Raw genomic sequence first — 12,173 nt, forward strand, 5'->3', positions numbered from 1 at the left:
GAGAGCTGCCACCTCCCCAGGCGCCTCGTTCCCTCCCGCGGGCGCTGGGGGTGCAGGCTGGCGCCCGTGGCACAGACAGCCAGGGAGAGCCTGGCAGGCAGCCGAGTGGCACTCAGAGCCAGCTGCCCTGGGGGAATGGATGGGGGCTGCCCGGCTCCAGGAGCGAGCCCAGCCGGGGCCCAGACCCTGCCCGTTTGGCTGCTGGGGCCAAGGCTGAACTCATGGCCAAACCAAGGCAAACCCCCAAGCCCGCTGCTCTGGGCGGCCTCCCTGAGCCCCCTGTGGCCGCTATCGCCGGCAGGGGGCGCGCTAGTGCTGGCCCCGAGTGTGGGGCACCGGGGGGGGGGCCTGATCCAGGGACGGCCCCACCGCCAGCCCGGCCCCGCCCCGCCCCGCCCCCGGGTGCTGGCCTCGGCGCCCGCAGCGCGCAGGGCGCACGGACCGGGCACTCCGGCCCCAGCGCGGCTTCCCGCGCCCCGGTCTCCGCTCCCCGCCTGGATGCTGCCGTGGCCCGCCGCGAGCTCCAGCCTCTCCGCAGCCGCTTCCACGCGCCCCGGGACGGCACCATGAACAGCCTCCCCGCCGACAAGGAGAGCGGCGCGGCCGAGCCCAGCGGGCCCGAGGAGGAGGTGCCTGCGGGGCGCGGGGCCGGGGGAGCGGCGCGGGGCCGGGGGTGGGCGAGAGGCTCCCGAGGGGGCGGCCGGGTCCCACCTCCCCAGCCCGGCTGTGCCGCGGCCCGGCGGGGGTCGCTCAGGTGTTTGCCGCGCTCGGGCCGGCCCCGCCCTTGCCCTGCTGCAGGGCCGAGCCTGGGGCGCACGGAGCCCCGGGGACCCCGGCGGGACTCGCAGCGCCGCGGAGCGCACGGAGCCGGTGACCCAGCAGAGCGCTGCGCGGGGCTCCCCGGACACTCCTGGGGCTGGCGGGGGCTCCCCTGCCCGGGGCTGTGTGCCTGGAGTTCCCCCCCGCCACAACCCACCCTAGCCGGGCGCTGCGGGGCTGCGCGCCTGGCGGGACCCCTCCAACCCACCCTGGCCGGGCGCTCCGGCTTTCTGTGCCCGGCTGGGCACCAAGGGACAGCAGCGGGGCAGGAGCGAGCCCTCCCCACGTTCTCTGGAGCCCCCCGTGCAGGGCAGGCGGCTGCCCACAGTCTCCGGGCAGGCAGGCGGGGGGCCGGGTGGTTGGCTTGCACGGAGCGGGGCGGTGTCTCCCCGGGCCCCTGGCGGCTTTTCAGGGCGTTTAGTGACTTGGCTGAGTAGAATCAGAGAGGAGCCCTGTTAGTCTGTGACTGCGAGAACAACCAGAGTCCCGGGGTGCCTTATAGCCTAACAGATACTTGGAGCATAAGCTTTCCTGGGCAAAGACCCGCTTGGTCAGATGCATGGGCTTATGCTCTGATTTGTCCTCCTTGCTTACTGTTGTTGGTTCTCTGTGCCTTAAATATTGAGTCTGTTCTGGTCTGGCTCTGGTCTGAAGAAGTGGGTCTGTCCCACGAAAGCTCATCACCTAATAAACCATTTTGATAGTCTTTAAAGTGCCACTTGACTGCTTCTTGTTTTGTTCCAAAATATCTGTTTTCTATAAGGTGCCACAGGACTTCTTGTTGTTCTCTTGGCTGAATAGACTGAGTCTGTGGCCCGCTGGAGCAGGCTGACTTCAAGGCAAGCCAGGCCCACCCCTCTGTGTTCCCCCTGTGCTTCCCTCTGCTCTGTAAAGCCCGTGCACTTCAGGGGCCCAGCTGGCTGTTAGGCCTCTTCCCCAGGCCCTTTGCTTCTCTCCCGGGCGGTCTCTTGTGATACCGAGCTGCCTCTCTGCCCTGCTTCTCCTATTGTCTGGAGCCACTCGCCTGTCTCCAGACCCCCCCAGGAGAGCTGAGAGCTGGTCTCAGTAGCTCCCAGACCAAAGGACAAACTCCTGGGACTGGCCACCAGGGAGAGAGAGCCGCCTAGGGTGGAATTCCCCTGGGCCGGTCAAATCGCTCCTGTCTCTTTTCTCGCCACCATTTGGTGCATGCTCTGCATGTGTTCCTATGGGGATACCGTCGAGAAGTGCAGTGGAGGGTTTAAGGAGTTTCACATAATGAAGTAACTCTCAGGTGATTTTTTTTTCCAGCTGTGCGTGGAATAAATTCTGTTTTGTGCACCGAGGCATGTGCAGATGTGGACCACTGATAGAAACACGCGGTACCTGCTGCAGGTGCTCTGCTAATGAGCCGGGCGGCATTTGAATCTCCTGGGTGGCCACCCATGTGCTCGGCTTACAGGGGACAGGCTCTCGGGTCCTGCAGTCAGCTAGGTTTTCCTGACCAAGTACAATCAGTGTGTTCCACACCCATCCCAGCCTGCAAGTGATACTTGGTAGTACATAAGGGATGAGGTGACCAGATGTGCTGATTTCATAGGGACAGTCGTGATATGTGGGGCCTTGTCTTATATGGTCCCCTGCACCCCCAGTTTTCACGCTTGCGATTTGGTCACCCTAACCCAAGTATAAATAGTGGTTTAAACCTCAGGACTGGTTCTTTGGGTTGCCGCTCAGGGCTGAGTGATACTTGCCTGGGCTCTGCTGGAGGCAGCCCATGGAGTTTTGCCATCTGGGAAGCTGGGGCTTTCTGCCATTCTGAAGTAGTTACTTTGCCCTCCTGCATAGGAGGGGGCCTTCCATCCCTGAGTTGGGCTCTCCTGCGTAAAGGTAAATGCCTGGGTTTATTTGGGGACTGGCTTACTGTGCGAGTGGCATACATGTGTGCGCACCCCTCCCCACCTGCTATCTGTGTGTCTCTGAATTGGATCCAGTCCCAGGAAAATACTTCAGTATGAATCGTATAATGTGGAGCTTCTCAACCTGCTCCCGGAGGGTGGAAGGTGAGATTCAGACTGTTCCTATGCCACTAGATGGGGAATATTTTCTAGCTGGCCAATAAGCGGTGGGGTTTGTCCTGCTGTGGGAAGTCTGGCTGAACTAGGTATTCTGTAAAACCCACGAACGCTTATGGCCTCATAAATGTGTTAGACCCTAAGGTGCTACAGGACTGCTTTGTGATGCAACAAACTAACACAGCTGCCCCTCAGCAGTTAGGTATTCTGAGTGTAATAGCAGCCACCCCTGACCTCCTCCACCTCTGTCAGCAGAGGAAGGATGTGTCGTATCTCTTTGGACAGATTCATAGATTCCAAGGCTACAGTGGATGCTTGTGATCCTAGCCTGACCTGCACAGCACAGGCCAAAGAACTGCCCCAAAGTAGTTCCTACAGCACATCGTTTAGTGGAAAAAAAAAAACAAAACATTCCATCTTGATCTGAAAATTGTCCGTGATAGAGACTCCACCAGGAGGCTTGGTGAATTGTTCCAAAGGCTAAAGCCCTAACCATTAAAAATGTGTGTGTAGTTTTCAGTCTCAGTTTGTCCAGGTTCAGATTGCAGCCCCGGGTCATGTTATTTATCCCTTTCTCTCTGCTACACAGAAGAGCCCATTAGCAAATCTCTATCAGCCACGACTCCAGATTTGCATCAAGGTCTCAGGTCCATCTTGCCGAGAAATAACAGGGCAATGGCAGCTTTCTTAAGCTCTTTGTTCCTCAATGGGGACCGGATGATTATAATTTATATTCAAATGCAACATGTCTATTAAACTTGCCAAAACTTCGTATAGTCACAGAGAGGTAGCTGGGTTCATCTGTATTTTCGCAAAACAAAAGATCAGCCTTGTAGCACTTTAACAAAATGATAGAGGCTGTGGCACAGTCTCTCACTGTGATCGTAATTTTGTTCGTCTCAAAAGTGCTACAGGACTGCTGGTTAGCTTCGTAAAGCTTGGGATAGTCATTTCAGAGCCAGCCATTTTCTGCTGAAACACACCAGAGAATTCAAGCCTGCATTAAAAGGACAAATGCATAATTTCTGAAGTGGATTGGAAAGCTGGCTTGCAAATGTACCAGGTCCTAACACTAGCTGCCCACCCTATGCATGGGTAATACCCATAACGGATAATTTATTTTTATTTTTGGCCATAAAACTAGTACTCCTCTTAGATGAATGGGCAGGTGGGACTTTGAGTACTTTTCTCTTTATTGCATCACAGGATTGTGTGTCTTCTCAGGGACTGGAAGTGGGCCTGGTTTTCATTGTATTTAAATGAGCTATAGGTTATTTTGTACTGCCTGAGGGCTTAACCCTGCTTTCAGTCAAATCATCAAACAAAGCACAGAGTAGAAGGCAGAGCTGCCCCCAAACTTTGGCTGGGTAGCAAACAAAATGGTGTCTTGTCCAGGAGCAGACGGGGGAAATGCCTGTGTTTGAGGAGTTCTGACTGATGCGTAAAGAGCCCCTGACCTTGACTGTGTGGCTGCATTGTGAATCTCTGTCACTTTTGTATCAACATTGCCTGGGGCAGGGGGAATTTAATTGTTCAGGATTGTTTTCTGATACAGAGGCTTGAGGTTTTGCCATGGAAAGGGACGACAATTGGCTGGGTTTTGTTGTGGTTATTTACCGCCATAGGCGTCTTTCGTTTGTCACGTACAATGGTCCCGCTAATTATTCCCATTCTTGTGTGGATTTAATTTTATTTGCACTGAGGCATGTGTGGATGTGCACCGCCAGTAGAAACACGGGCTGTTGGCAGTGGGCGCTGTCGGTGCTCAGCTAATCGGCTGGGCAGCCACCCAAGTGCTAAGCCTACAGGGAACACTGGTCTCATAACACTTCCATGTGGGAAATTCAGTTGTAGCTCCAGTATTGCCGAGTCCAGACTTTCAGACCTCGGCTCTCACCCCCGACTCGCTGGATTGTAGGATAATACGTGTTGAAGTCTTTTCCTTTGCTTGCTGGTCGCTGAGTTTTTAGGCTGCAGCCAGGTAACTTTCTCAAACAGTTCTCTCCAACCGAGATGGCTGGAAACTTACCTTTTACAGTGAAAGGGAATCCCCTGACTCCAAGAGCTGGGGCTGTAGAGAAAGTGCTTCGGAGATGCCAGCAACAGGTGTCTCCCAATGAGTATCCCCCAGACCTTTCTCCCTTGGGGGGTGGGTGTAAGTGGAGCAGCACTGGTGAAAAGGCCTCTCGCTCCATCGGCGGGGCTGGCACATCAGCTCTTTGCCCAGTGAAGGGGGAAACGTGGCAAATTTCCATAAAATCAAAGCTTTGTGTTACTGTCGGGGTCACCCTCCACCCCCCACTCTGTGATACTCCCTCTGTTCTGAGATGTTTCCCCAGCCCCATTCTATGCCATCCCCCCAATATAGGTCAGTCTTCTGCAGGGGCACAGGCTCCCTCCCAGGGCGTATCCTCTCGGCCCTTCCTGGTGCTCCCAGTGGGCTGCTCAGGGCGCTGTGCGGATGACCCGCTATGTCACTTGATTACTCAGTCCTCTCCTAAAAGCCAGCCTCTGCCGTGGGAGATATGGTTGGGAGAGGCGCTGCCCCATGCTGTACAGCTGGCAAGGACTGGGGCTGGCTGGAAGGGGCAAAAGGGGTTGGCTTCAGCTGTAGAGCTGTCCACCAGGCAATCTGCCTGGGGCCTTTGCTTGTCTCTGAACTTGTTGACACCACGTTCTAACAAGCCCAGGATAACTAGTGTGGTTCCATTCTCCAAGTGTGGCTGGGGGTTTTATCTGCCAGAAGGAACTTACACCAGTATGGCTAATCCCGTAGGGGCAGGGGAATCTGCTTGCCCAGGGTAGACACTTTTCTGTCCCTAGAAGAGCACCCCGTACAATGACCTGTAAAAACTCCCTTCCTCCCCAGCAGTTATCCTGGAACAAACACTGTGTTGTGGCTGCATGTAAGTGCCAGCTAGGACAGGCTGTGTGGAGGAGGGTGTCTTTCAGCCCAGCCGTACCAGGAGCAGCACTGCCCTGACCCAGCAGTGCATGTTTATAACTGCACTCGTTGTGGCTGATCCTGCCTGCTGATACGCACAGCTGGTCTGTGTAAAGGCGGTGCGGGGAGACAGGTGACACAGCAGGGAACATCCTTCAGCCAGGACCCATTTTGGGACAGTCAGAAGGATGGTTGTTCTGCTGGATGTCTGGAGGATGATGGTGAGCAGGTGAGTTGTACATTCTCTGTACCTTTGACCGTGGCTTTTGCACTGCATTTCAGCCATGCTGGCATCATCCCCACAACCACAGGTGCAGGTTTCCTCCTTCCTCCTGGGCCCTGGCACTCCCAGTGGGCTGCTCAGGGAGCTTTGGAGATGACCAGCCATGTGACTTGATGACTCAGCCCTGTCCTAAAAGCCAGCCTCTGTCACGCCTGGCCTGTGTAAGTGCAGCGTGGGAAGACCTGAGCTGCAGCAGGGAGCATCCTTCCAGCCAGGAGGCCCTGCTACATTCCACTCTGCCGCTTCCTCCCACCCACACACACTCTTCCCTCTTCTCCCCTTTCCAGTAGGCCCCTGAGCAAGCCTGGAACCACCCGTGTTCGGCCCTAGCACATGGGCTCACAGGGTTCCATGATTATTTGGAGCATAAGCTTTCGTGAGCAAAGACCCACTTTATCAGATGCATCTGACCAAGTGGGTCTTTGCCCATGAAAGCTTATGCTCCAGTATATCTGTTAGTCTATCGGGTGCCACAGGACTTCTTGTTGTCTTCGTGGAGATGGATGAACATGGCTGCTCCCGCGACTTGTCAGGGTTTCATGAGAATCTCAGCTTGCATTTTAGGAGGTGCGTGTGTCTGACCCTCGGCTGTGAAGAAAAGCTGTGAGAGGTGCTTGAGCTTGCAGGGACCCTGAGCCCAGCACTCAGAAAGGCACGTCTTGCTGGAATGTTAATTTCAAGCCCCTCTGCTCTGGGGTCCCTGCCAGCCAGGCGGGGGCCTTTGTGCTGTAAGTGGGGCGATGTGCAGTGGGATCAGAAGCCCAGGCCCACCAATTGTATAGGGGCCCAGAGCTCCAGCCACCGCGGCTGCTACTTCAGTAGCGTCCAGCCCCTTTTGAAACACCACGGCCGGGCTGCTGCGCTGCTCCATGGGGTGGTGTGTGGGGCGTGGGGCCCCAGCCCCTTCCACCCTTGGCCCTGCCCCTTCTGGGGGTGCAGAGCTGGACCCCTCTCCCCCCTTGCCCCGTGGCAGCTACAGATGCTCCTCTCGAGCAGAGACACACCAACTGTCACACCCGCTTCTCTGGCAGGGAGGGGAAGCCCCTGGTATCCCTGCTACCAGTAAGGGATAACCCTGTGTTGCTGGGCTACACTCTCACAGAGGAAAGGGCTGTGGATGGCCTCTGAGCACTCAGCCCAGCCTGGGACAAAATCTTTCTTGCCCTCTGCCTTTTTGTGGCCATATGCCTTCCCCCAGGCAGCGTGGCTAAAGCAGTCAGCCCCCCTCGAATGGCTGGGGGACCGCCAGAGACCTGGCATGCAGATGCCCAATGGAGAGGGCTGCATCCTGCATCAGGTCACGCAGCTGTGCTGCCGGGAACAGGGGAAGCCATGGTGCAAAGGCCAAGCCCTCCTGTGTACACAAGCATCACACCCACTGTCCTGCAGGGCAGAAATGTTCCTCTCCCCGCTGCCATGTGGCTTTGGACTTGGCGCGAACAGCGGGGGTGAGATGGGAGGCCAGCTGCCAGGCACGCAGCAAATCCCCGTCGGGCCCAGCGAAGACGGCCTTGTGTGTGTCCGTGCATTTGCAGGCTGGCAACATGCTAACACAGGGCCTGGTAATGTAAACCAACAGGAGAGAGGTGCCCCGTTAATGGAGAGAGTATAGATGTAAGCGCCGCTCCCAGGGGATGGAATGTCCCCTGCCGGAAGAGAGCCAGGCTGCCTTCCTCCCGCACGGGGAGGTGATGTGCGTGGGGCCGACTTTCGCTGTCCGGGTGAAATTCCACTTTCCTTGGTTCCACAAGACATGCGCGACGCTAACATTGTAACGTTGTATAAGAACAAAGGAGACAGAAGCGACTGCAACAACTACCATGGAATCTCCCTCCTAAGCGTCACTAGTAAACTGTTCGCTCGCGTCATCCTTGGCAGACTCCAGAAGATTGCTGAGAGGGTGTACCCCGAATCGCGGTGCGGATTCCGCACAGAGAGGTCTACCGTTGACATGGTCTTCTCTCTAAGGCAGCTGCAGGAGAAGTGCAGGGAGCAGAGGAAGCCACTCTACATAGCCTTCATCGACCTGACCAAGGCCTTTGACTTGGTCAGCAGGGATGGTCTGTTCAAACTGCTCCACAAGATAGGCTGTCCTCCACGGTTACTCAAGATGATCCAGTCGTTCCACGAAGACATGAGAGGAATCATCCAATATGACGGCGCATTATCGGATGCTTTCAGAATCAGGAGCGGCGTCAAACAAGGATGCATGCTTGCTCCAACATTGTTCGGGATCTTCTTCGCACTCCTCCTGAAGCATGCCTTTGGATCTTCAACAGAGGGCATCTTGCTGCACACAAGATCTGATGGGAAACTGTTTAACCTTGCAAGGCTGAAAGCTAAGTCTAAGGTGCGAGAAGTCCTCATCGGAGACATGCTGTTCGCAGAAGATGCTGCTGTAGTGTCTCACACAGAAGACCAGCTTCAAAATCTGCTGGATCAGTTCTCCAAAGCGTGCAAGGACTTTGGGCTTTCCATCAGCCTAAAGAAGACAAACGTACTCGGTCAGGATGTTGCTGAATCCCCATCAATCAGCATTGACAACTATATGTTACAGGTCGTCCATGAGTTCGTTTACCTCAGGTCCACCGTCACTGACACCCTGTCATTGGACACTGAGCTAAATAGGAGGATCGGAAAAGCAGCCACAACTCTGTCTAGACTCAGCAAGAGAGTGTGGAATAACAACAAGCTGTACACTCACACCAAAATGCAAGTCTACAGAGCCTGCATCCTCAGCACCCTCCTTTATGGCAGCGAGACTTGGACCCTGTATGCCCGCCAGGAAAAGAGGCTAAACGTCTTCCACTTGCGCTGCCTCAGGCGCATCCTTGGAATATCATGGAAGGACAGAGTGACCAACACCGCCGTCTTCGAGCAAGCTGGAATCCCAACCATGCACACCCTCCTCAGGCAGCGTCGACTCTGCTGGCTTGGCCACGTCCACAGGATGAATGAAGGAAGGATTCCAAAAGACATCCTGTATGGTGAGCTAGCCTCTGGCAAAAGACCTCTCGGACGCCCCCAGCTGCGCTACAAAGATGTCTGCAAGAGAGACCTCAGAGAGGTAGCCATCGAGCTGGACAACTGGGAAGAACTAGCAGACGACTGCAGCAGATGGAGGTAGGGGTTACACAAGGGCCTTCAGAAGGGTGAGATGAGGATCAGACAGCTAGCAGAGGAGAAGCAAGCGCACAGAAAGCACACTAAGGACTTGCCAGACACCCACCACATCTGCAAGAGATGCAGCAAGGACTGTCACTCTCGTGTGGGTCTTCATAGTCACAGTAGACGCTGTAAATGAAGTCCTCAATTGAAACTTTAAAGGGCGCGATCCATAGTCTATGCAGACTGAAGGATGCCTACCTTTGACAAGTCAGTTTCAGGAACATGGTTTGGTGCTAACAGGAAAGACACCTGCCAGCACCTTTGGATCCAGTGTCTCACATGACGTTGTCCTGTCTCTTCCTTTTGGCTTGCACCATTGCTGCCTTCCTGCCCTTCTCCTCCGCTGCACCCTTCCACCCCGATTTAATCCTTCCCTTAAGGAACGGGCCCTTCTGCTGGCCCTGTGACCTGTAGCTGCGGCCACCCCTGAGCAGTCTGAGGTTCAAAGGCACATCGGCCTCACCAGGCAGGAGACTGGTGGCAGTAGAACATTGGCCACAGATCAGGAGCTGCTTCTAGATTTTCATGTACCATTTTCCTTATATTCATCGCAGGCCTCTTGTGACCTTTAGAAATCCACTGGGTGGGATGTGCCTCCCTCCCTATAGAATGCAAAGGCTGGATTCTCCTTTTCTTTTCTCCACTGATTTCCTCCGTGTGAGCAAGGGTGGCATAACTGGTAGTCAGGGCTAACTGAAGAATCTGGGGCTGGGCAGTTGTGTATCGTCAGTCACTGAGAAATGCCCTTTCATGGAATCATAGAATCACAGGGCTGGAAGGGACCTCAGGAGGTCATCTAGTCCAGCCCCCTGCTTCAAGCAGGATCAACCCCCACTAAGTCATCCCAGCCAGGACCTTGTCAATCCAGGACTTAAAAGCCTCTAGTAGAGAATTTTGGATTGAACCTCACTAGTCTCGTCTGGCAACATCCACAGTGCAGCATGATTTTAGTTAGCTGGATGCCCACTTACCATGGGTGTGGCCAAGTTTCCCAGGGTCCCATAAGCTTATTTCTGGCCACCAGTCCTGGCTCTCAGTGTTCTGTGTTGTTGTTTAGCTGTAATCTACCCCTAGATGTTTTCGAAGAGCCCAGTAAGCAGTAGAAGGCTCAGGAAGGCTGCTAGACAGTATTGACCTCTTGTGTTTCGGCAAATTCTCTGGTTCTGCACCGGTCAGGTCCTGAGGATACCAGACTAGAGAGGTTCAACCTGTAGATGATGTGGCAGGAGGAGACGTGGACTGTGTGTGTGATTACAGTAGACCCACCAACAAGGTGGAAGGTGCAGGGAGCAACTGCCCTGGGACCTGGTGAATTGCTTTGATGCTCAGCAAATACAAACACCCGGCCACATGACCGCAGGGCAATGCCGGTAAAATATTCCACAGCTGTCCCGTTATTCTGTAACCAGGATGCCAGTCTCCTGGCCCCTCCATTACTGTCAGTAGGCAGTGGGCAGCCAAGCTGCTCAACTGCGAGTGGAAAATTACTCAGCTCTGCTGATGTGTGTGTGTGTGGGGGGCGGGGGGATGCTAAGGCTGGGTTCAAGGGTTGGTTTGGAGTAGTTAATTAAATGCCTTGCCGGTGACTCAGGCTCACTGACTTGCCACTCACCTTTCAGCCTTTTAAGTGGGTTTGCTCGGTGGTGTGTTCTCCCCCCGCCCGCAGCAGGGCAGACTGGCTGCCTTTTCTCTGTGAATCATGAGCTGGGGGCCTCTTTGCATGGCAGGGTTAAGCTGAGCTGAGTGGGGGCTGGGCGAACAAGCTTATCACAGCCCAGTGTCTCTGGAGATGTGCGGGTGACAGATTGGGAATGCAGAGGAGGTAGGAGGAGGGCCTTTCCCAGGGAGGGGGTCAACCAGGTGTCAGCTGCTATGGAAGCCATTGGCTAAGAGGGCCTTCTGCCTGTACTTGCCCTGGTCTGTTCTCACCACCATCTAGGTACCCAGCTTGTGCTGTGGGAGTCCCAGGAAGGGGGTACACATAGGGCTGGATTCCCCACTGCCTGTGTCTTGCGCCCAGGGTTCCCTGTAAAGATGAGCCTTGGGCAGCCGGCCAGGTGAGATGCAGGTGCCACCCAGCTGATTAGCAGAGTGCCCAGAGCTGGCAGCCTGTGTTTCTGTTAGTGGTGCACATGCCTTGGTGCATGTAACAAAATTTACTCCACCCACAGATGGAAAACATGAGTGGGATGCTGCTTGTGTCGCAGACACCTGCACACAGGGCTGGCAAATGCCTCTGTTCTGATCTGGGAGTATTTTTCACCAGCTCAGAAACCCAGTTCAGCAAAGGGCGAGTAAAATGATTGGGGGTTTGGAACGGGTCCCATCTGAGGAGAGGCCAAAGAGACTGGGACTTTTCAGTTTAGAAAATAGGAGACTGAGGGGGGATAGGGTAGAGGGCTGTAAAGTACTGAGTGGTGTAGAGAGGGTGAATAAAGAGAAGTTATTTACTTGTGACAATAATATAAGAACTAGAGGACACCAAGTGAAATTAATGGGCAGCAGGTTTAAAACTAATAAAAGAAAGTTCTTCTTCACACAGCACATAGTTAACCTGTGGAACTCCTTGTCAGAGGAGACTGTGAAGGCTGGGACTGTAAGAGAGTTCAAAGAAGAGCTAGATAAATTCATGGCGGTTAGGTCCATAAAAGGCTGTTAGCCGGGGGGGTAGGAATGGTGTCCCTGGCCTCTGTCAGAGGCTGGAGATGGAAGGCAGGAGACGAGTCGCTTGATCATCGTCTTCGGTCCACCCCCTCTGGGGCACCTCGCACTGGCCGCTGTCGGTAGATGGGATACTGGGCTAGATGGGCCTTTGGTATGACCCAGTAATGGCTGTTCTTATTCTCTTAAGTTCAGCTTTGCGCTCAGATAGGAGCATAAGTGACTAAATGAGCTGCAGAACAGG

At 54.9% G+C, this 12,173-nt stretch overlaps 1 protein-coding gene across 2 annotated transcripts in view; it reads left to right on the plus strand.

Annotated features, from left to right (window-relative positions):
• Positions 1 to 396: 396 nt before the first annotated feature.
• The window catches only part of RBPMS (RNA binding protein, mRNA processing factor), a 104,046-nt gene continuing 92,269 nt past the window's right edge, over positions 397 to 12,173 (plus strand). For both annotated transcript variants that reach the window (XM_074993823.1, XM_074993822.1), the window contains exon 1: positions 397 to 629. In XM_074993823.1, coding sequence (XP_074849924.1) covers positions 567 to 629 — 63 coding nt within the window. In that variant the 5' untranslated portion in view covers positions 397 to 566. The remainder of the gene's footprint in view (positions 630 to 12,173) is intronic.

This window comes from Carettochelys insculpta, chromosome 4 (assembly GCF_033958435.1).
Source record: "Carettochelys insculpta isolate YL-2023 chromosome 4, ASM3395843v1, whole genome shotgun sequence".
Lineage (NCBI taxonomy): Eukaryota > Metazoa > Chordata > Testudines > Carettochelyidae > Carettochelys > Carettochelys insculpta.